This window comes from Maniola hyperantus, chromosome 19, assembly GCF_902806685.2.
Source record: "Maniola hyperantus chromosome 19, iAphHyp1.2, whole genome shotgun sequence".
NCBI lineage: Eukaryota > Metazoa > Arthropoda > Insecta > Lepidoptera > Nymphalidae > Maniola > Maniola hyperantus.
This window is the reverse complement of record NC_048554.1, coordinates 2,890,209-2,914,443: the sequence shown is the minus strand read 5'-3', so window position 1 is coordinate 2,914,443 and position 24,235 is coordinate 2,890,209. Positions and strand designations below refer to the sequence as shown.

At 37.3% G+C, this 24,235-nt stretch overlaps 1 protein-coding gene across 1 annotated transcript in view; it reads right to left on the bottom strand.

Moving 5' to 3' along the window:
- The window catches only part of LOC117991455 (dorsal root ganglia homeobox protein-like), a 113,835-nt gene that overhangs the window by 83,892 nt on the left and 5,708 nt on the right, over positions 1–24,235 (bottom strand). The window contains exon 2 of the mRNA XM_069505100.1: positions 17,100–17,155. Within this exon, the coding sequence (XP_069361201.1) occupies positions 17,100–17,155 (56 nt within the window). The remainder of the gene's footprint in view (positions 1–17,099; positions 17,156–24,235) is intronic.

Sequence of the window (24,235 nt, the reverse complement as noted above, 5' to 3'; positions counted from 1 at the left end):
AACCCCTATTTCATCCCCTTAAGGGTTGAATGTTCAAAAATCCTTTCTTAGCGGATACCTACGTTATAATAGCTATCTGCATGCCAAATTTCAGCCCGATCCATTCAGTAATTTCAGCTGTGCGTTGATAGATCAGTCCGTCAGTCAGTCAGTCAGTCACATAGTCACCTTTTCCTTTTATATATTTACATAATTTATTCGTGATTTTTTTCCCATTAACAAATATATAAAAATATAATTTTGCTTGGCTAAAATGTATTTTTTTAGTTTAGTCAGTCATATCCTGTGTCGAGCCCACCGTACGAAAAATTGCAGTGGTAGGTACATGGCTATAGTCCGTATTTTCTATTTTCTATATATTATATAAAAAATAATCGCTAAATATGTTGCTGATCGCAAATCTCGAGAACAGCTGAAACGATTTCGCTTATCCTTTTTTTATAATATTCCTTGAAGTACGAGGATGGTTCTAACGGAAAGAAAAAATTTAAAAAATTGAATCGACTGTTAGGCGGTACGAAGTTCGCCGGGGCAGCTATAGTAATATTATAATAGGTATAGGTAATTTAATAAATGCTAGGTAGGTATGCCCCTACGATCACAAATCAAAAGGCATTTATTACCATATCGATGACAATAGAATGATAAGTTAAAACAAACTACACATTAACCACAAAGCCGGTACTGAGCCGCAATTCGCAACAACTTAATATTCAATCAAACTGTGTATTAACTGAGGTCCAACAACCTGTGATTGAGAAGCCGATACAATCGCGCTATTATCGTCTAGTGTTAGGGTGACCATGTTTTATGTATTAAGTATATACCTATTGTGAAAATCAGGACATGTATAAGTACTAGATTTATGTTATTAGATTTTAAAAAGTGAATTTTAAAAATAATTAGATAATTAATTAGGTAGGTACTAGATTATGCCCGTGACTTCATCAAGGTGGATTCTGTTTTTTTTAAATCCCGGATTTCTTTGGTTTTCCGGAATAAAAATTTGCGTCTCTATGATGTCAGGCATCTGTATTGTAGATTAAAAGAAAGCCAAACCAAAATAGACGATGACTACCTTATACGTCTCGTTCAAGTGAATTTATGTACCCGCAGGGTTTATAAATGGGAACTCTTTGTTTTTCCGGGAACAAAAGACATAGGCCTAGACATAGGTCTGTATTAAATTTTGTCATATATACTTATATTTATACAGGTTATGTCAGATAAACAATTCTGTACGTGAACCTGAGCGTCAATCTTATAAATAAATAAAATAAAAAATAAAAAAGCCTTTATTGTCTAATACGTTAATTCCAATTATATCTCCTATTACAATATCAATCAATCAATCAATCTTATACCTACTGATAACTCCTGATTTTATATAATGTACATCAGGTTTATAGACAATAAGGTTAATAGCCTGATATACTAAGTATATAGCTAGCACCTCCGGACGTGTTCTATAAAATACAGGATTGTTGGTCACCCTATTTACTATAAACATTGCCGATTCTACGCACGACTGCTAAGCTTTGGTAAGGCGCCTTGTTATTAGGTCCATTAAGACTTTTTAGTTGTCTATGCTAATGTACTGTAATTGGAGCGCGGCCTGGAGTAAAGAAATATTGACAGAATCGTGATTGGAGTACTAATGGATTATGAAGTTGAGCTCAATAATTGTTAGACTGCAGGAAACTCAGTTCACATCGCTTTACATCTCGAGAGAGTAGTATATTTCTTGCCTTTTACTAAGCTAAGCTACTAAGCTATGATTTTTATTGAAAATTCAACCCCTAAGGGGGTGAAATATGGATTTGAAATTTGTGTGGTCCACGCGGACGAAGTCGCGAGCATAAGCTTGTTTATAATAATTTATTTATTTATTCTTCAAATTTACATAGGAACATAAACGATAGGGAAACGGTAAAGTAAAGTAAAATATTCTTTATTGTACACCAAAACCAAAACAATAGACATATAACAAAGATTAGCATGTACCTACAATAGGCGGCCTTATCGCTAAAATAGCGATCTCTTCCAGGCAACCTTAGGGTAGAGGAAATTATAGAAACGGTAATAGTGTTTACTTATATAGTGCAATTTTAAAACAATAGGATCGTATGATATTGCAAGCGCATAATTCACTATGACGTGCATTGCACTCGAGATGCGCCAAAGCAATTCTCTGATCAAAATTAATTGATTTATGTGCGCCGTAGCCTCTATCGCATCACCACTGACGCACCGCGTCCGGATAGTACGTGACAGGTTGAGATGGCAATCGGCGTATGAATAGAATAGACGAGAATACAATAGATTTTTATTCAAGTAAACTTTTACAAGTGCTTTTGAATCGTCAACTAGTTTAATTTACCACTGGTTCGGAATACCATGAGACGGGGAGACACCCCACGCACCCGCATTTCACCCGCATTTGCCCGCACCGGCGGGTGTGCGGGGTATCACCACCCCGACTGCCATCTCGACCTGTCGCATACTATAGTTACAGTTGCAGTATGGTTGCAGTTTTGTTTTAAGCCGCGTTTAAGGACTTGAAGAGGCCAGAATTAAGCGAAAATGTGAAAAGGATAGATTTATTCACTGTAGTGTAGCGAGGAAGAGATGGCAAAGTAATTCTTTGTGCAATGTGGTTATACTTAGTTAAAACGTCGAGGTGAGAATTCGATTTGGGAGGTCCAGGCACGCATCTCTACTTTTCGAAGTTACATGCGTTTTAAGTAATTTACCTAATAGTCTGTCACTTGCTTTAACGGCGAAGGAAACCATCTATAATGTTCTCAAAGGTGTGTGAAGTCTGTCAATCCGCACTTGGCTAGTGTGGCGGACTATGGCTAAACCCTTCTTATTCCAGTGTAGTGGGCCGGCAGCGGCGATGGTTTGGTTGTCACTGGTCATGATGATGATACAACCTACAATAGCATCTTATTACAAAATCTGATATCAGTATCATCATCATCATCATCATGATCAACCCATCACCGGCTCACTACAGAGCGCGGGTCTCCTCTCAGAGTCAGAAGGGTTTTGGCCATAGTCTACCACGCTATCAGGATCAGCTGACTCCCAAATTGATTCAATTAAACCTACCAAATCATAGACGACATGATTGTAACTAATTGTAATAAAACCGTTGATCAAAACATATCTATTGATACTTTTTGAGCTCAGTGACATAACTTGGTTTGCGAGAGGAAAATGACAATGAAATTCAATTGCACACATTACTAGTGACCCACGTGCGGATTCGCGACGCGTCCATTATAGTACAGGAGCTGGTGGCAAAAACAATCATCCAGTATTATCGCAAAAATACTATTTGAATGATATACCTATAATGACTTCAAGTTCTTCCTAAAGAACATCATATTCTGCTCTGCACCCTTGCCTTTGTTGACCATTTTTACATGTTTGATTCTGTCATGTTATTACTATAGACTGCCATTGAACATTTTAGAGTTTTTAGAGGCTTTTTAAGAGAGCTCAAAAATGTTTACTTGTTAAAAACTATCTTTAAAGTAAATCTTTTTCAAAGAAGTGTCTTAGACTGGCACAAGTGGTCGTTTAAAAGTGGTGAGCTAAGAAACAAATTGACATTCTATCATTAATCAGTAATATTAGTTATCAAAAATTGTTCCATAATGTAAGAACAACTTTCTTAGGTTAAGGTTAATTTTGATGTCTTCCCCAATTATTTATTTTAATTTACATGGTATATTGTAAATTAAACAGGCAGCAGACGAAGGACTAGGACTTACTAAACTTAGTTTTTTCTGTTAGTAATAAACAGTAAAAAAATATTAAAGATGGTAAACTATCGTCTCTAAGACTTGTTTTCTCTTTGAGTTTTATTTTACAATTTACTAAGTATTTTATGTTGTGATCTCTTTGCCTGTGATACAAATGACATTAATGGAGCAATGAATAGGTTAAACGATGCGCGGGCGCATCGAAGCCGTTGGTGACGTTAGCACACTGGAGTGCGCGGAATTTTAACTTGGTCATAAAATATTCCTTTCAAATCCTACACAGAATATTGCTTGCCACTTCCAATTGATTAATTTATCATTATAGGCCAGGCTCACTTAGTCACGTGACCCGAAAAAATACCTCCCTACGGCAGCATTTCCCTTCGACGGCTCCCGCGTAATTCTTACCTCTTATGAAAGAGTGTTTAAAGCGGCTTCACAAGTTTTGTACGTATAAACTTGGTTTTGTACGCGAATCACTTACAAGTGTATAAACCCGTGTAGCACCCGGAAGTGTGAAAGTTACGTCCTTAAGAGCTTATCAGTTAAGAGTTAAGAGAAAACTTTAAAAAGTCTAAGCTTTTAGAACAAACATTTTTTTTTCTATCGAAAAAAAAATGTTTAATCATGTTTTCATCGGATAAAATTCTAGAAGATATAATGACAAATATTATTTATTAATTTCGAGTTTTTCGATTCATGCGTTACGAACTTATTTCAATTTTAGTATCGACGAAAATGGTATGAAAATGACGAAGATTTCCACTTTAAAACCGTATACGCCTGGGCCACGAAAGATGCCAGTTCATATCGCGACTGACTGGCCCACTCACAGATACTCGTTATAGAGCTCATCTGTGAACCCACTGCTTGGTTCGAGTGAACACGCCCGACGCTTGAAGTTGCAGGTTTGAAGCAATGAGCGCAAAACAACGTCTACGCCAAAAGCAACTTCAAACGCGCAGAAAAAGGATCGTCTGGAACCGCTCGTTTTATACCGTTCGTATTTTTTTTTTGCCCCAAGTGATTATTATTTACCACAGTGTGCGTGAGGCGCACTAGTGCATCCTGTATACGCGCGTGGGGCCGATCCGCTAATCCTTTTATATTATCGCTAGGATATATAGGATGCCCTTCCGGCATCAGTTTTCTCCTTCACTTTTACTTAAATCTATTAATATAGGTAGGTACACTGGTACTATCTTAGGCTGCATCATCACTTGCCAATGTCTGATTGCAACCAAGTGCTATAAATTAAAAAAACAAGTATTTCTGTCCCAAGTGATTATTTTCCACAGTGTGCGCGGTGTATTGGCGCGTCCTGTCTGCGCGCGTGGGGCCGATCCGCTAATCCTATCTATATTATCGCCATTACAGCGCACACTCACCGACCCGCGTCCGCGTATGCACCATCCTTGACAGGATATAATGCATTTTGTCGGCTGTCGCACTAACACACAAAGAATTAATAGTTTAAATAAGTAGCTTAGCTTATTTTACTTATTTTTCATCATAGGGCATCTATCCTCCTTGCCATTTTCTATCCCTTCAAAAGGCATCTATCCCCAAAAGAATGGGTCTGCAAAAATTCAATTTCTGCAAAACCAGTAATTGTTAGGTCAAGAAAAACTAGTCGTAACGTTACATGAAAGATTTAAACTAGCTGTACTAAAAGGAATTAATTAAATCATATTATTATTTTTGAAATTAGAACGCTTTTTCAAAAAGTGGGGCATCTATTCCTACTTTACCCTATGCTAATATCAATAAATCGCAAGTTTGTAGGGTTCTATATCTCAAAAGGAAAAAGGAACCCTTATAGGATCACTTTCTGTTGACCTTGAATTATGAAATTCTTTAGGTAAGTAAGTCTTATAGCACAAGTGACGGAATATATCCGGAAACCGTGAATTTGTCGTTACATCACAAAGAAAAATTAAAAAGTTTGTTCATGAAAAATATTATTTACTAAATCACATATAGATAGCGTTGTTGTCGGTTTTTTTAGATTTTCTTGCGTTTTCCTGCATGCCTGAGATTTCTCCATAATGTTCTCAATGGTGTGTGAAGTCTGCCGATCCGCCAGCGTGGTAGACTATAGCCAACCCGTTCTAATTCTGAGAGGAGACACAGGCTCAGGAGTGAGCCGGTGATTTGGTTGATCATGATGAGGTCGTGTTTCCTATGCCAGCAAGTCTGGTTTCAGCCAAGCGCTAGTCTATGAATTTAAAAAAAAACGTTTTTTTTTTAAATTCAGGTGATTTTACACTCCGCAGTGTGCAGGCACACAGAGATAAAAATAATTCCAAACCAAGACACCCCTCTCAAGTATTTCTTCCTACCTACCTACTTATAAATGGATCTCACGCCGTTCCTATTAGCAAAGATAGAAATCGCGTTCATTCAGCCACTTATTTCATTAAAAACATAAATAAGCATCGTAAATACTTACAAAGAATTTTGTCTTATTCTGTTTGGGTAAAGTACGGATAGATGCCACAGTGGGATAGATGCCACACTTTCAAAAAACCTAACTTCCCAAAATCGCAACAAAGAATTAATAGTTTAAATAAGTAGCTTAGCTTATTTTACTTATTTTTCATCATAGGGCATCTATCCTCCTTGCCATTTTCTATCCCCAAAAGAATGGGTCTGCAAAAATTCAATTTCTGCAAAACCAGTAATTGTTAGGTCAAGAAAAACTAGTCGTAACGTTACATGAAAGATTTAAACTAGCTGTACTAAAAGGAATTAATTAAATCATATTATTATTTTTGAAATTAGAACGCTTTTTCAAAAAGTGGGGCATCTATTCCTACTTTACCCTATGCTAATATCAATAAATCGCAAGTTTGTAGGGTTCTATATCTCAAAAGGAAAAAGGAACCCTTATAGGATCACTTTCTGTTGACCTTGAATTATGAAATTCTTTAGGTAAGTAAGTCTTATAGCACAAGTGACGGAATATATCCGGAAACCGTGAATTTGTCGTTACATCACAAAGAAAAATTAAAAAGTTTGTTCATGAAAAATATTATTTACTAAATCACATATAGATAGCGTTGTTGTCGGTTTTTTTAGATTTTCTTGCGTTTTCCTGCATGCCTGAGATTTCTCCATAATGTTCTCAATGGTGTGTGAAGTCTGCCGATCCGCCAGCGTGGTAGACTATAGCCAACCCGTTCTAATTCTGAGAGGAGACACAGGCTCAGGAGTGAGCCGGTGATTTGGTTGATCATGATGAGGTCGTGTTTCCTATGCCAGCAAGTCTGGTTTCAGCCAAGCGCTAGTCTATGAATTTAAAAAAAAACGTTTTTTTTTTAAATTCAGGTGATTTTACACTCCGCAGTGTGCAGGCACACAGAGATAAAAATAATTCCAAACCAAGACACCCCTCTCAAGTATTTCTTCCTACCTACCTACTTATAAATGGATCTCACGCCGTTCCTATTAGCAAAGATAGAAATCGCGTTCATTCAGCCACTTATTTCATTAAAAACATAAATAAGCATCGTAAATACTTACAAAGAATTTTGTCTTATTCTGTTTGGGTAAAGTACGGATAGATGCCACAGTGGGATAGATGCCACACTTTCAAAAAACCTAACTTCCCAAAATCGCAACAAAGAATTAATAGTTTAAATAAGTAGCTTAGCTTATTTTACTTATTTTTCATCATAGGGCATCTATCCTCCTTGCCATTTTCTATCCCCAAAAGAATGGGTCTGCAAAAATTCAATTTCTGCAAAACCAGTAATTGTTAGGTCAAGAAAAACTAGTCGTAACGTTACATGAAAGATTTAAACTAGCTGTACTAAAAGGAATTAATTAAATCATATTATTATTTTTGAAATTAGAACGCTTTTTCAAAAAGTGGGGCATCTATTCCTACTTTACCCTATGCTAATATCAATAAATCGCAAGTTTGTAGGGTTCTATATCTCAAAAGGAAAAAGGAACCCTTATAGGATCACTTTCTGTTGACCTTGAATTATGAAATTCTTTAGGTAAGTAAGTCTTATAGCACAAGTGACGGAATATATCCGGAAACCGTGAATTTGTCGTTACATCACAAAGAAAAATTAAAAAGTTTGTTCATGAAAAATATTATTTACTAAATCACATATAGATAGCGTTGTTGTCGGTTTTTTTAGATTTTCTTGCGTTTTCCTGCATGCCTGAGATTTCTCCATAATGTTCTCAATGGTGTGTGAAGTCTGCCGATCCGCCAGCGTGGTAGACTATAGCCAACCCGTTCTAATTCTGAGAGGAGACACAGGCTCAGGAGTGAGCCGGTGATTTGGTTGATCATGATGAGGTCGTGTTTCCTATGCCAGCAAGTCTGGTTTCAGCCAAGCGCTAGTCTATGAATTTAAAAAAAAACGTTTTTTTTTTAAATTCAGGTGATTTTACACTCCGCAGTGTGCAGGCACACAGAGATAAAAATAATTCCAAACCAAGACACCCCTCTCAAGTATTTCTTCCTACCTACCTACTTATAAATGGATCTCACGCCGTTCCTATTAGCAAAGATAGAAATCGCGTTCATTCAGCCACTTATTTCATTAAAAACATAAATAAGCATCGTAAATACTTACAAAGAATTTTGTCTTATTCTCAATGCAAAATGAAAACGCGCATTCGAAATTCAATTTTTTTGTTTTAAATAAACCTTTTATTTCAAAGACACTTCATTTCGTGATTGTCTTCGCAGGCGAGATTATCGACACCGGTACAACACTTGAGAGAAATAAGGCAAAGGTACTTTTGTGTTATGCCGACGTGTTCTGTGTGAGAACTGATGGGTTATCTATGGAGCGTTTTGTCACTAGACGACAACGTTACGACACCGACACGATATTTAACAAAATATTTTAAAATCGGTGACTAAAATTATGACCTCAGGGATACTGGTAAAAATATTCCATAGCAGAAATAATTTATAGAAATAATCTCTGCTTAAAAGACCTGAAGAATAACATTGGCTAGTATGTCATTCTTCAACCCTCTTCAACGTAGATGAACTCACGGGCAACCATTACTTAGTATAGGTATGAGGTAGGTATCTATATTTCGAAACTCGGATAAAATTGGAAGTCCCCGGATCTATGTCATATATCCTTACCTTATTTGCGAATCAAAAATATGGAGCTCAATCTCAATGGCGAACGCAAACACAATTTAAAACGAAATTACATTTGTATCGTTTAATTTCAATTCGACTTCGGCGAATCAATTGGATTAATTGGAATCAAATCGAATAATTACGTGGCGGCTTCCATATTATATCTACATACTCGCTTTCAATTTAATTCATCGTCATAATTTTACATTCATAATAATTAATTCATATTATACAAAAGCTTTTGCGTTATCATGGCCTGAAATTTTTGTATTTCTGTGGAATTGTAATTACTTAGGTACTCATCTATTCTATCCATACTTCGAAATTATTATCGTTGATATTCAAAATCACCAAGTAGAGCTGCTAGCGACTTGAGATGCGCGTTTTTTCATGGGACCAAAATTTGCCAAAATATAACATGATGAAAATTAGCCTATTTACTTATCTAAAGAATTTTCTCATAGCTCGTCGTCCTGCTATTCCAGATTAATTTCGATAATTTTCAACGGTTGAGCTGTGCAAAAGGAACTAATCAGTCTTTATATTTCCAGACTGTATACAGTACAGACTACAATACAGGTACAGTAGGCAAGTATACTTGCCTACTGAACCTTAGAACCTAAGCCTAACTTACTAAGGTACGTACTTACTTAGTAAGTTGAAGAGTAACAATTATTAATATACCTATTACTATAGGCTAGCTAAGTTATAATATAACTAAATGCTAGACCACAAAAGTTAATTCAAATGCAGGACAAAACGAATGACGTATAAATTCATTCAATACAATTGAAACAAATTATTTTACGATTCAACCCGCCTGCAGAGGAACAAAACAATCAATAATATTTAATCACAGTGCCTATACAGCTCGTTCATTTAATATCGGAGTTTTATAAAGTGTAATGGAGATCAATTGAACAGTTTAAATTAACTATTAATAACGGGGAATGATTCTATCGGGGCGCGACAATCCGATCGATTGGAAAAAAATGTAATACAAGTAGGTATAGAAGCAAACTATGGGCCTCATAAGAAAGCTCAGAGTCACTCAGCGGGCGAAGGAGAGAGCTACTTATGCTTGGAGTTTCTCTACGTGATCAAATCAGAAATGAGGAGATCTGTAGGAGAACTTGAGTAACCGACATAGCTTAACGGGTTGCGAGGCTGAAGTGGCAATGGGCAGGGCACATAGTTCGTAAAACCGATAGACTTTGGGGTCCCAAGGTGCTGGAATGGCGACCTCGCACGGAAGACGTAGCGTTGGTAGTCCCCCCATTAGGTGGACGGACGATATTAGACAAGTCGCATGGAGCCGCTGGATTCAGGCGGCGCAAGACCGTGGCGTGTGGAAGTCTCTACAAGAGACCTATGTCCAGACTCCAGATGTGGACGTCTATCGGTTGATGATGATGATGATGATGATGATGATGATAATGGTAGAAGTAAACCGGTAAGCGGCGCAAGTAAGTATAGTACTTAGTACGCGACAGGTCGAGAGGCAATCGGGGTGGGGACGCCCCGCACACCCGCACAAACTTATGTATGGATAGGTGAATCAGGAGTTCCAAGTGAGGCTTACAACATTAACATTGACCTCTATTCAATATTATAACGCCTAGAACAAAAAATATTCTATACTAGCTTATGCTCGCGACTTTGTCCGCGTGGACTACACAAATTTCAAACCCCTATTTCACCCCCTTAGGGGTTGAATTTTCCAAAATCCTTTCTTAGCGGACGCCTACGTCATAATAGCTATCTGCATGCCAAATTTCAGCCCGATCCGTCCAGTAGTTTGAGCTGTGCGTTGATAGATCAGTCAGTCAGTCAGTCAGTCAGTCAGTCACCTTTTCCTTTTATATATTTAGATTTTTCCGAGCCATTTCGTATCTGCTGTCACAATTTTCACAAATAATGAAATTACGACATTATACGATATAGTACGTAATAACATTAAAAGGTAAACAAAACGAATAAAAAGTCGGATCGACACTGAGTGGATTAAAATTTAATAAAAAAATGAGTGTTAACCCTGGGTAGAGCTGTCAGTCACAATTTGTGTAAACGGGTCTCGGTGGCCTTTAATCCGTTTATAGGACGATATGCCTGGTACTTTGATCTATTTTATGTTCAGTTTTTCTGAATAATTTGTTTTTGTAACTTGCTAATGCTTATTGCATAAATTCATCTATGAAATTCCTAAATTGTTGTACCTGTGCATGTCTCTCTACTCTTATATTCTGCAAGGCCGACCTCATCCTTCTAGTGATCTTTAATATTACTCCATATATGGACAGGGCTGTTGAACCAGCAAAATGGCATCGACTCAGTGATGCTTTAGCACCAATGCAACCTCAGTGACGTCTAGATTTCAAACTTGTCGTTCATTAGTATCTAAGAAGTGGCGATTTATTTGGTTTCAAAACCGTAAAAAATTTTGTTCGCTTGACCATATCTTGTCATTTATATCGATGTTTAATCCATATTATACTAATATTACAAATGCGAAAGTATGTATATCTGTCTGTCTATCTGCTAGTTTTCACGGGCCATTCTTGTCGGTTCTTCTCAGTAGAATTTGCTTTCCGAACTGGCTGTAGTCTTGACATATCATAAGTAGCACATGCAGTCTTACATGAAATCAAATAAATGCATTTCATTTAATTTAAATTCATCCGTTTAACCAGTTTGACGTGGTACATACAGGAATATGTTGCATTCTGGTCCTGGAGACGGATATAGGCTACTTTTTATCCCATAATATCAAAGAATTCCCACGGGATTATGTAAACCTAAGCCCACGCGTGGGTACGAAATCACGGGCATCATCTAAATACTTACCTAGACTTTTTATTAATAATTATGGCTATTTGTTTATAGAACTCTTTGATTTTCCGGGATGAGAAGTAACCTATATCCATCTCCAGAAAGTAAGCTAGTAAGCTAACTCTGCATAAAATTTTGTCAAAGCCAGTTAAGTGGATGGGCTACGATCTAGACACACAGACAAAGAAAAAAAAGAAAAAGTGTTTATTTTGTTGCCACAGAGTCTTTTGTTTTTGTTTAGCTTTGCAGTGTACCTATAGAGTTAAATTGTGAGTTACTTAGCACACAAGAAATGAGTAGTGTCCTAACAAGAGTTACTCAGAAGTCAGGAGATGGTACGTACTCGGGGCAATTACAGTCAATTATAATGCGCGCACAGCGCGGCACAGTGCAATTGTCCTTTATTGAATGCATCTTATGCATCTCTACATAATATGATATTTTCTTCGTAAAATAATAGATAATATAATTAAGTAACTAGTTTTTGTCTGAGAATCTTGTTGGTAATACTATACGTTTTTACAATAAGCTTCCAGCAGACTGAAGACATATTGGAGTTGTCTCTCAACAAGTTCAAAGTTTTCATAACACGTGAACTTATTAAAAAATCCTATTACCTACAATGTAAAAGATTATTTAAATGATAAGAAGGCTTGGGAATGAGTTGCTTAACGGCTTTGTGATAGTTCTAATAAATATAAGTGATTTTGTAAAGTGGTGATAATAAAAAGAATAACCGGCTGAGTTTGTCGTGGGCTCTTCAGACCGGCGCGTTTAGAACCCTCGTAGCTTTAGTTTTAAGTTCGTGTAATAATTATCACCACTATATCTTACAAATTAAACAACCGACCATCAAAATGTGTAATTTATTACTTAAGTACCTACTTTGAATAAATTATTTAACTTTTGACTTTTGAAACCATTCGAGTGATTTGGATTTTCAAAAATCCCTTAGCAACCTTATATTTTACCCTAATTATACTAATGGGGACACAAAAGTTATCCTTTTTTTAATAATTCTCTACATAAATAGCTACCTACGTGTGAAAATATAGGATTTCAGCGATCGAATAGAAATCGAAATCGGGCTTAATAAAATTGATTTAGCTATTTCAATAAGCCTGAACAATTTTTTTACATAATTATTAAGCAGAATTTGAGTTTTCATAGAGATAAGTAGTTTCATTTCAGAAAATTATTTAAAAATCACAAACATTTTAATTTAGTTTATTTGTATGTAGCACAAATAACATAAAGGTGGTAAGTAAAGTTTTGTCAATTGGTTGACTGGTAGGTTCAAGTAAAAAAAATCTATTCAAATGATATAGTACACGATAGGTCGAGATAGCAATCGGAGTGGGGACTCCCCGCACACCCGCACAGCTCCCGTGCTAACCCGGTGGGGGGATAGCGCGGGTGACGTGCGGGAGTGCGGGGCGTCCCCCGACTCATAACCCGATTGCTATCTCAACCAGTCGCGGACTATAGAAGGGGCATCGTGTCATTTACCACAATATCAACCCGTTGATGATCTCGACCTGTCGCGTACCTACTATGGATAGCCTATCAAACTAATAATAATAAGCGGACACTGGTTGGTTATCTTGAAAATGCCTCATTTGACTTGATGTACTTAGTTTAAAAAATATCATTTCCTAAATTGTCACAATAGGAATCGAATAAGGAATATTTAGAGTAAATACAGACGTATTATTTATACCGCTGCGACAGACATAATATCCTCAAATTAAACTAAGTTTGATTCGAAGTTCGCGCAACAGAATTTGAGACAAACTTAATTCCCAAGTATCGAGATATTGAGTTAGAACGGAGTCGAAACTGATAACATAATTTATGCTTTTGTGTAACGTAAATGGATACAGTTATTATTGATGGATAAGGTATTTTATATCACTACTCATAATATATTATAAATGCGAAAGTGTGTTGCTTGTGGGTTTGTTGGTTTGCCCTTCAATCACGTCGCAACGGATTGATGTGATTTTTTGCAACGGTATAGTTTAAGACCTGGAGAGTGACATAGGCTACTTTTTATCCCGCAAAATTAAAGAGTTCCCACGGGATTTTTAAAACCCTAAATCCACGCGTAGGTACTAAGTCGCAGGCATAAGCTAGTATTCAAAAAAGTATCAAACTTCGTTTGTATGACACGCGCTAAGTAAACACTGTTCTTAATTTAAACAAAGTTCAAAATGTTTTATTTCAGGTAGATACAACTACAATAGAAATCATGATCATCAAATCGATTTAACTACCTTATGTCCGCGACTTCGTCCGCGTGGACTACTTAAACTTCAAACACCTATATTTTACCCGCTTACGCTTTGAATTTTCAAAAATTCTGTCTTAGCGGAACTGTATGTCAAATTTCAACCCGATCCGTCCCGTAGGTAGTTTGAGCTGTGCGTTGATAGATCAGTCAGTCTGTCACCTTTTCCTTTCATGAAAGAAAAACTTGGCTGAGTGACTGATCTACATACATCTAAGTATATCTAAATACGTATTTATTAGATCAGAGAGTAGATCTAAGTACATATATCTACATAGGTACTTTGATCTTTAACCAACATTCAAAACAGACACGATATACTTACCTACTTGAGCCGTAGAAATGATTATTATTATTTAACACCACCTACAAATTCAATTTCTAATAAACTACACACACAGACTAGTGGCTTTCTCAACGGCAATAGGCAAACAACTCAATTTGTACTACTTAGCTATTCACAAAAGCGAAATAATGCCTACACGGTAGTTTCAAAGCTCGCATCTAGTAGGTTTAGTCGGATCCAGTTAGGGGTAAATTTCGGAAGCTTCTCGAACTAATAAATCAGGTTTGTGTTTTATAAGTAAAATGTGTCAGCCAAGTTTAAATACAAATCTTCAAAGAAAAGCATTAATACCCACTGGCACATCATCATCATCATCATCAACCGATAGAAGTCCACTGCTGGACATAGGTCTCTTGTAGAGACTTCCACAAGCCACGGCCTTGCGCCGCCTGAATCCAGCAGCTTCATGCGACTCGTCTGATATCGTCCGTCCACCTAGTGGGGGGTCTTGCAACACTGCGTCTTCCGGTGCGAGGTCATTTATAATATTAGTAGATATTATAGGTATGGATTTAATTTTAAACCTTAGCACGCTTAAATTCCTTAAAATTTTGGACTAACTTAAAATTCGTAGCACCTTCGTAGAACCTACGTAGCATATATTTATATCCCATATTATACGCTATTACTACAAAACTTTATTACACTGGACAGTGTTTTACAATGGACAGGTCCATCTCATAACCGGCTGAGTTTGTTGTGGGCTCCTTCTCAGACCAGCGCGCGTTTGGAACCCTCGTAGCTGTAGTTTTAAGTTTACGTAGTTAATTATCACATTCTCTTACAAATTCCACAATCGGCAATAAACAAATGTACAGTACCTGGCAGAAAATATTGTACATCGACCTTGAGAAAGAAATAGCTGTTTTGTAGAGCGTTGTCTCTGTCGTTGAGACCGACAAAACGTCACATAGGTATTGAATGATAGAGGCAACGCTCTACGAAGCCGAAACCTCTTTCTAGTCGATGTACAATATTTCTTGGGTATTATAATGGGTACCAATTTACATAAATTATTTGAATTTATCTGTCGTTGCCACTTTTTCTTTCTATTGTAAAAAAATATTTTTTGAAGAAGAAGATTGCCAAATATAAAACACCGTTTTCTAGTAGTCGCAGTTGACCGATTTTTTATTCCATTCTAATTTAATACCAAAATATGTCGAAGATAATCAAATATAACAGACATATAAGAAGTAAGTAAGTGGTTTTAGATTTTTACACAATACATCGAGGCATCGTAATTGCGTCGGGCGCCAACTGCGATTGCATATCAATATGTCCGTCGTAATTGAGCTTATTGCTCGCCTTTTATTGGCCTTTATTCTATTACGGGACTGATTGGACCGTGCAATGTTCAATACTGGAAGTATTGTATAACTATACGTACCCACTCGTACTATCTAAGTATCACGAGGTTTACATTATTTTTCTTACACCGCGTGTTCTTTTATAATATAAAAATGAATCACTAAATGTGTTGCTCATCGCAAATCTCGAGAACAGCTGAACCGATTTCGCTAATTCTTTTTTATAATAGGTATTCCTTGAAGTACGAGGATGGTTCTTACGGAGAGAAAAATTTAAAAAATTTGAATCAACTGTTAGGCGGAACGAAGTTCGCCAGGGCAGCTATAGTAAAGAATATAAAAGCTTTATTTCAGGGGCCTCTGATATGAAATGGAAGGGGGCTGAATTCGACGCTATATGTGTAAAAAATATATTAGAAACTGAAACTTGTGTATAATATTTTAAGTTATATCTTGTACAGTACATGAACAATAAATACTAAAATGCTGTGTATGTAGGTAGTAGGTAGGTATGTTGTACTTACTATTTAAAATTTGTATGATAAAATTATGAAGATGTACTCTTTAATATAAATTAAGTAGCATAGAGTTAGTCTGATTAATTACAGCATGTTAAAAAATAATACCTAAGTAGGTTCTTATATATTTTTTTAATAACTTAAATGTCGTGTTTTATTTCTAGTCTTCTAATAGCAATGACTTCACTTCGTCTTCTAACGCAACGTAAAAAACATAAAGCTCTACTATAATTAAAAACTTTCAAAATGCATTTGAAACATTAGATATTAATTATTAATTTAGGTACTATTCACTATGATTACATTCTACTTATTGTAAAACTAATTTTCCGTTAGAACTTTTATTGAAAACTTTTAAAATAAATTCGTAAATATTTATTTAATTTTTGACGACCTCCCTGGCGCAGTGGTGAGCGCTGTGGTCTTAATAGTGGGAGGTCCCGGGTTCGATTCCTGGCAGGGGTTTGGAATTTTATAATTTCTAAATTTCTGGTCTGGTCGGGTGGGAGGCTTCGGCCGTAGCTAGTTACCACCCTACCAGCAAAGCCGTGCCGCCAAGCGATTTAGCGTTCCGGTACGATGCCGTGTAGAAACCAAAGGGGTATGGGTTTAATAAATACTGCCATACCCCTTCCAGGTTAGCCCGCTATCATCTTAGACTGCATCATCACTTACCACCAGGTGAGAATGCAGTCAAGGGCTAACTTGTATCTGAATTAAAAAAAAAAAATCGAAAATCTATCGGTTGTTATACCTATGCCTACTGAAAATAGCATTCAATACAAAAAAATGCAAAGGCTATTTTGTGTAAGCTGCGGTTGCAGTTCAGAAAATACACGGTTTCAGATACTTCCTTAGCATTGAAAACTTTTTTCACGTAATAACTTAAATCATTTCAGCCCAATTACCTTATTAGCGTCTGAAAATATTTTGCCGCGCTGTGGGCGGGAACTTTCCCGCCTAACTGTTTACGAGAAGCGCGGTCACCGCGCGGCCATTATCACGACACACACGACCGTCCAGCCACACGTCGCGATCACGACTGCCGAGCAATCGCTCAGAAACCGCCCTCGCCAAACAAAACCCCACCCGTAAAGAGCATTTTAGCACGCGCCACCCCCTCCCCGCGCCCTGATTTAATAGCGAACGCGGGCACTGATTCACTTAGCGGAACGCAACTACCAAAATCCTCTATCTCCTTTCCACACCGGTAGAAACAATCTCTTCTCTCGTTCTCCCATGGACAGCAAAGTTGAGCGAAGGAGCGAGACAGCGACGGCCGCGGACACTTCTTTCCTCCAACTCGATTTGCATGCGGGGGTCGCTCGGCAAACTTTATGTCCTCGTTTCGTAAATTATTTATACGTTTGGAAATACTTTTAACGGCGTGCTCGGGACACCGAAAAAAAACGATCCACACACGATCCAACTTCAATTCAGACAATCTTTAAGACTCTACAGACTTGTCAACTTGCAAGTTCAACTCACGTTTCAAACTTGTTGATCTAAGTGTACGGTTGAGTTGGGCCTACTATCACGTGGCTATTAGTCGATGCGTAGTTCCGATAATGGCCTCGATGGTATATCTACCGACCTTTGACGGATGACGGAGCGTTTTAACCGATGAAAATTTTTGCTAATAAAAGAAAGTCCTACTTATAACTTATGGGAACTTTTTCCTCTAGAGAGGAATTCTGAGTTAGACTAACCAAAACCAGAGTAGTATTAGTAGGTAGTAGTAGTACCGTGTCTATAGTTTATTTCCAAACCTTATTTCAAACTAGCTTATGCTCGCGACTTCGTCCGCGTAGACTACACAAATTTCAAACCCCTATTTCACCCCCTTAGGGGTTGAATTTTCCAAAATCCTTTCTTAGCGGACGCCTACGTCATAATAGCTATCTGCAAGCCAAATTTCAGCCCGATCCGTCCAGTAGTTTGAGCTGTGCGTTGATAGATCAGTCAGTCAGTCAGTCAGTCAGTCACCTTTTCCTTTTATATATTTAGACTACGGGATATAAATTTAGTATATTAAAATCCGGTCAATATTGGCGTTCCTAACATTCGTACCAATTTTTAGAGTAAAGTAAGTATAATATGCATCATAAACTAGTTTTAAATGTAAATTAGAGTTAAAAATTAGTACGTCTGTAAGGGCTTAAAAATTGAGTGAATGAGAACGAGAATTAAGTGGCCGGCGGAGATTACTGCGCGGGACTTTAATCCAATTTGTCAAAACTCAAATCTCTCCGATCAGTAGTACATCTTAATAAATATCAAATTGGCATGTCTGTAGGCACATAAGGTTTGAGTGAATAAGGACGAGAATTAAGTGACGGTCTGATTACTGTGCGGGACGATATTCCAATTCGTCCATGCTCCCTGATCAGAAAAGTCATCTACTAAATTGGAACAGTTTTTTTTTATTTTTTATTTGACAACTTAAAACTATCATTACAGGCTAACCTAATGCGATAGCTAAATTAACTTAAATTATTTATATCTACTTATTACCTATTGCATACTTTGTTATGCAAGGCTACAAAACTTGTTATTTTGTTGTAAAAGTTTGACCGAAGTGAGTGGTTCAAAAAGAGAATCCTGAGTGCTGCGAGGAAAGAGGAGGAAAAGCTTGAGCGCAAATTTTGCAGCCGTGCAAGTCAGACCCTGTAGGAGGTTCTAGTTCAAGCAGATTCTGAATAATTTTTTTTTTGGTGCATTCAGAATCCAAATCTGAAATTCTTAGAATAAGCAAAATTAATTTTCATAATTCAACGATCTTCATTATATTGTTTATTTCAATAAAGCTGAGACGGAGTAGGTAGGTACCTATTATGTTAAAGTTAATTTAATAAATAAAGTACTCTCATTGTCCATGCTCTCTGATCAGTCCGGCCTCTTAATAAGTGTCCTTAACTAGTTTAGAATGTAAATTATTGGAATCGCGAGTCGGAACGTCTGTAAACGCTTAAAGATTGAGTAGGTAAATGAGAACGAGAATTAAGTGACCGGCCGGTCAGATTACTGCGCGGGACGATAATCCAATTTGTCCATGCTCTCTGATCAGTTCGGAAACTTAATTTGGTCGTTACTCGATCCTCCTTCAATGCAAATTGAATTGACGACAACTTTTCTTTTGAGTTTGATTATGGAATTAAGTTAAAAGTGGACTTCGTAGCATCTCGTAGCAGTGAGTCGTAGTTGTATCTACTAGATCGTAGAACAATAATATCTAATTCAATTTTGCTTATTTTCAAATTTCTTGCACTTTCCCTAGTAAAAGTATGCTTAATTATGCTTATAAGTATGCTATATTCAATGCGAATCTGTGTGATTGTTTGTTTCACGCCGCAGCGCAGCGAAGTAGGTAACGGATCGACGTGATTTTTTGCATGGATAAAGTCAAAGTCAAATTATTTAGTCAGAATAGGTAACATGTTACGCTTATACTGGTGGTCAAAATTGTTAATTTGTAAGACGATATATTATATTTTTTTGAAGTGCTGACAACAGTAGGGTACTTTACTGTCATTACAATCTAGCCTATGAGAAAGGCTAATGAGTAATAAACTTATACACGTAGACGATATAATGGGGATAATTAGTTATGTACCTAAAACTAAAGCTACGAGGGTTTCAAACGCGCCCCAGTCTGAGAAGAGCCCACAACAAAGTCAGACGGGTGCTTATTCTTTTATCGGAATATCTACCTGCCTATAGAAAGTCTTTTAAATTGATATGTTTATCCCAGAACATGCTATGGGTACCTACCTATAGTTACAGATCTGTAAAGTGATAATATACTTTTTTCCCGGAAAATAAAAATTTTAAAAACGTCATTTTTAAAATCTTAATCTAGGTAAGCAGATGACATCGTGGGTAGGTATCATTAATTACCTAGAAAGGTACTACTAACTTAAGCCCTATAAAGGTTTATAGGTAAGTATTGTGGGTAAATACCTATTGTAAACCAGTAAGTATGTAAAGAAAGAAAGAAAGAAAAGATTTTATTTTGCAAACTGTGCCACACATCACATCTTATAACTAAGATCTGGTTATTCCGGCGCCTTGTCCATCTAAGCATAAGCCCAACGCGCTACAAGTAAAGGAAGCGCCGGAACAAACTGTCATGTGTGGCACAACCCAAAAAGGGTCTCAGCTCAGCATTATGCTGTATGCCTTGTTGCACAAGAACATACAGCGCTGATTTTCAGCTGGTACCCTGAACAGGGTGACGCCACGGAATCATAAACTAACAATTTACTACTTACTAACAATAATTCTACAATACCTACTAATCATACATAGAAGCACTCTTATCTTAGGTACCTATAAGTAGTTTGTTGTTTATTCTTACAACTTACATAATAGTTAAAAAAATTACTTAAGAACGTAGTTAGGTAGGAAGATTATTATACCTAAGTAGGTACATAGATGGTTAGGCGAAGTCAAGTACAGTACGCGACCGAAAGTAATGTATATCCCCCTTTAGAATGACATGTTGGCTTTGTAGAGCGTTGTCTCTGTCACTCAGACCTATAAGTATGACGTTTTGTCGGTCTCAACGACAGGGACAACGCTTTACAAAACGGATATCTCCTTCAAAAGGTCGATGTAAGTTATTACTTTCCGCTGCGTACTGTACCTACCTATTAAGCTTAGTATCTAGGTATACTAAATTATAAATGCGAAAGTGTATTTGTTTGTTTGTCATTCCTTCACACCCTAACTAAGCAACTAATCGACTTGATTTTAGCATAGAGATAAGTAGTTGATGGACGGAGAGTTAATATACCTACGCTACTTTTTATGCCGGAAAATTAAAAAGTTCCAACAGGATTTTTGAAACCGAAATCCACGCGGGCAAAGTCGCGGGCATCAGCTAGTCATCGATTAAGTCAGAAATGTATATTGCAATCTTTAACAACAGCACTAACAAATTAAACTAAGACAATCCTAAACAAACATTATCTCAATGTCGATAGCATCTGACCAAAATAACACACCAGTTTCAACCTTACTCTTATAGACATAACTAACTCGGATTACAGACAAGAGATTTTCAACAGTAAACAAATCTTTGGCAAGGTGTAAGTGACAATAAAACGATAGCTTAGTCGGGGCCGTCTTCAAGTGGAACGATGGGATGGGGGGGTGCTATAGGTTAGAGAGGGGGGAAGGCGGTGGAGTCATATATCTGTCTCCCTCTGGCGGGTCGCTAGTCGCGCTCATCCGTTTTATTTCTTGTTTGGCCATTGCGCCTTCCCCATTTGCTACATAATTTATTTTGAGCGCACCGCATTTAAAAAATTGGCTCCACACCCGTATTTAGGCGGCGAAATGGAGTTTGCGGACGCTGGAGTCGGCAAAATGATAATAATATGGTAAATGATTACATTTGAACGGTCTTTTTCGCAATCGCTTAATGGAGCGACGAGTCGACGACTGTTGTCCGCTCTCTAGGAGAATTTAGGTCGAAATTATTTCGTTGTCACCCTATTACCAGTGGCGTAGCTACCTAGGGGCAAGGCGGGGCGTGCCCCGGGGCCCTAAAGCTCAGGGGGCCCTCAAATCCTTACCAGAAAATCTCTATCGATCTAAACTTTTGAAAATTTCTCCCATTTTCAAAATAAATATGACAGGTTGCAACCTGACTTTAATCATGGTAACTCAGTTGAGAGAAATTCGAAAATTACTAGGGAATTCCCCTAAATTCTTTCTGTGAATGTATTTGTATATTTAACATTTTTACTTGATAAAACCTAACCAGTTTAGATAGCAATGAGCCCCATTTTTTGATTTGCCCCAGGGCCCTTGGTTACCTAGCTACGCCACTGCCTATTACCCTTCTACGGTTAAGCAAAAGCAAAAGTGTAATGGTTTAAACTTTAAGGTATACAGTGTGACAAGGCTCTTATGACACTTAAATGACATTGACAGGGGGGTGCTAGTTGTAGAACAAAGACTTGAGCTTAAAGGACACTTGACGGCAACGTTAGTTCCAATTTTCGCCACGCGCCAAAAGAGTCTTGTCGCACTGTAAATTATTAGTAGGTGGTAGTTCACAGTGGGTATGTAGGTTTATGAAAGTACCTACTTAAACGAAATTCACGGCTCATTAAATACAGGGTGCTATTAGTAGATACCTACACTAACAAAAAGCCGATAAATACCTACCTACCTACTGATGATTACTGACATATACCTACCTACCACCAAAAAAAACGCAATATAAAAAAATCCTGTATTTTTGAGCAAATTATTGCAAATGAAACATCTGATTGACGCTAGAGATCAACGAACGTTACACAGTCGTAGGCCATTAACCCCGAGTTTTGCACGCTACCTATACATTGCGGGTTTGAAAAATACTAAATCACTTATTAAAGTACTACAACTACATATTATATGGCAAATGGTTATTGCCTTGGTATTGGATTATGTTTAGGCAGTAGGTTTAATGAAAGCGCTAAGTTTTTGCTAGCGTTCTAATTAGCGGTAAACTAGCGGTTTGTATTGTAATTTGTAAGAGATACTTACTGTCACAGATATCTACTCGTGTGCTCAGGTGCCCTAAAATTGCGTGGCGCCTCGATTGTCTTGGTTTCTGGGAAACCTAGATACCTACCTACTATTCACTTTTTACGTCGAATTTATTTCGTTTTTATCGCCTCGGCTTTATTGTTTAAGCTGTTACATATTTAAAGCACATTTCCCGTCTACAATGTTCCTTGCCTTATCGTTGTTTTGTTTTTTACTCTTTAAAGTTTATGAAAAAGTAGAGATTTTATAGTGGGTAGGTGCCTAATCCAAAGAGCAGAAAAATTCACAAAAACTATTTTTGTTAACAGCGTTCCGGTACGACGCCGCGTAGAAACCGATAAAGGGTTTAAACAAATCTTCACATAGATTAAATATAGGCACAAGTTTGTGCGCAAACACAATAATTAGTAACCTCTCTAATCCCTACACTTACTTACTTATAGTTTTTTTTTTTTACAGACTAGCGCTTGACTGCAATCAGATCCGCTGACAAGTGATGTTGCAGGCTAAAATGGAACGGGCGTGCCTAGAAGATACCTATTCACTCTTGACTTAAAGGTCCATATTAAAAGTGGAGGGAAAAACTGATGCCGGAAGGGCGTTCCATATCCTAGCGGTTCGGATAAGAAATAAGGAAGCATATCGCTTCGCACGTGTCCGTGGAATTTCAACTATAGGTACGCATGCAGACCTTGACGATGTCTTGCGGTACGACGGTAGAAAGGTGAAGGAGGAACCAGAAAAGTTATACTTAGTCCAGTAAGATGGCAATCTGACACGATCGCAGAGAAATCAGGCGCAGGTCCGATGGCTTTACGTGCTCTCTGAAGTCTGATGTAGATACACTGGGTGAAATACCACCAATTTCCTAACGGGCTAGTACCTACTCAGAATTACGCCGATTGACTACCTATAGCTAATTTAATTTGTACATAATGTGACTTAGGTACTTACTTAGGTAATGGTGTGTGTAAACTTGCCAACAAACTGATGTACCTACCTACAGTTTGGTAAGATATAAATTGTTATCTTACGGGTTAATGTATTACTTATAATAAATAAATTTAAAAAATAGTCGTCCAATCTGCACTTGACAAGCGTGGTAGACTATGGCCAAAACCCAACAAGTTTCGTCATCAAGTTTCGGCATAAGTTTAACAAGTTTCAATATTAGGTTCAAGTTTCGGCACCTAACATGTTTTAACAACAAGTTTCGATAACCAGTTTCCGCAACAATTTTCTGCAATACGTTTCAACAACAAGTTTCAACATTAAGTTTCGGTAACATGTTTCAACAACAAGTTTCGTTAACAAGTTTCCGCAACAAGTTTGAACAACAAGTTTCTGCAACAAAATTTAATAACAAGTTTCGGCAATAAGTTTACTGCTAAAAATACGAGACATTTCACCGCGATTAAAAGCTTCATCTGCTGACTGAATGGCTGACTCATTTTTTGCGCAACAGATCAGCCTGGCTGTCCTTCGCGGGAATGCAGCCAGT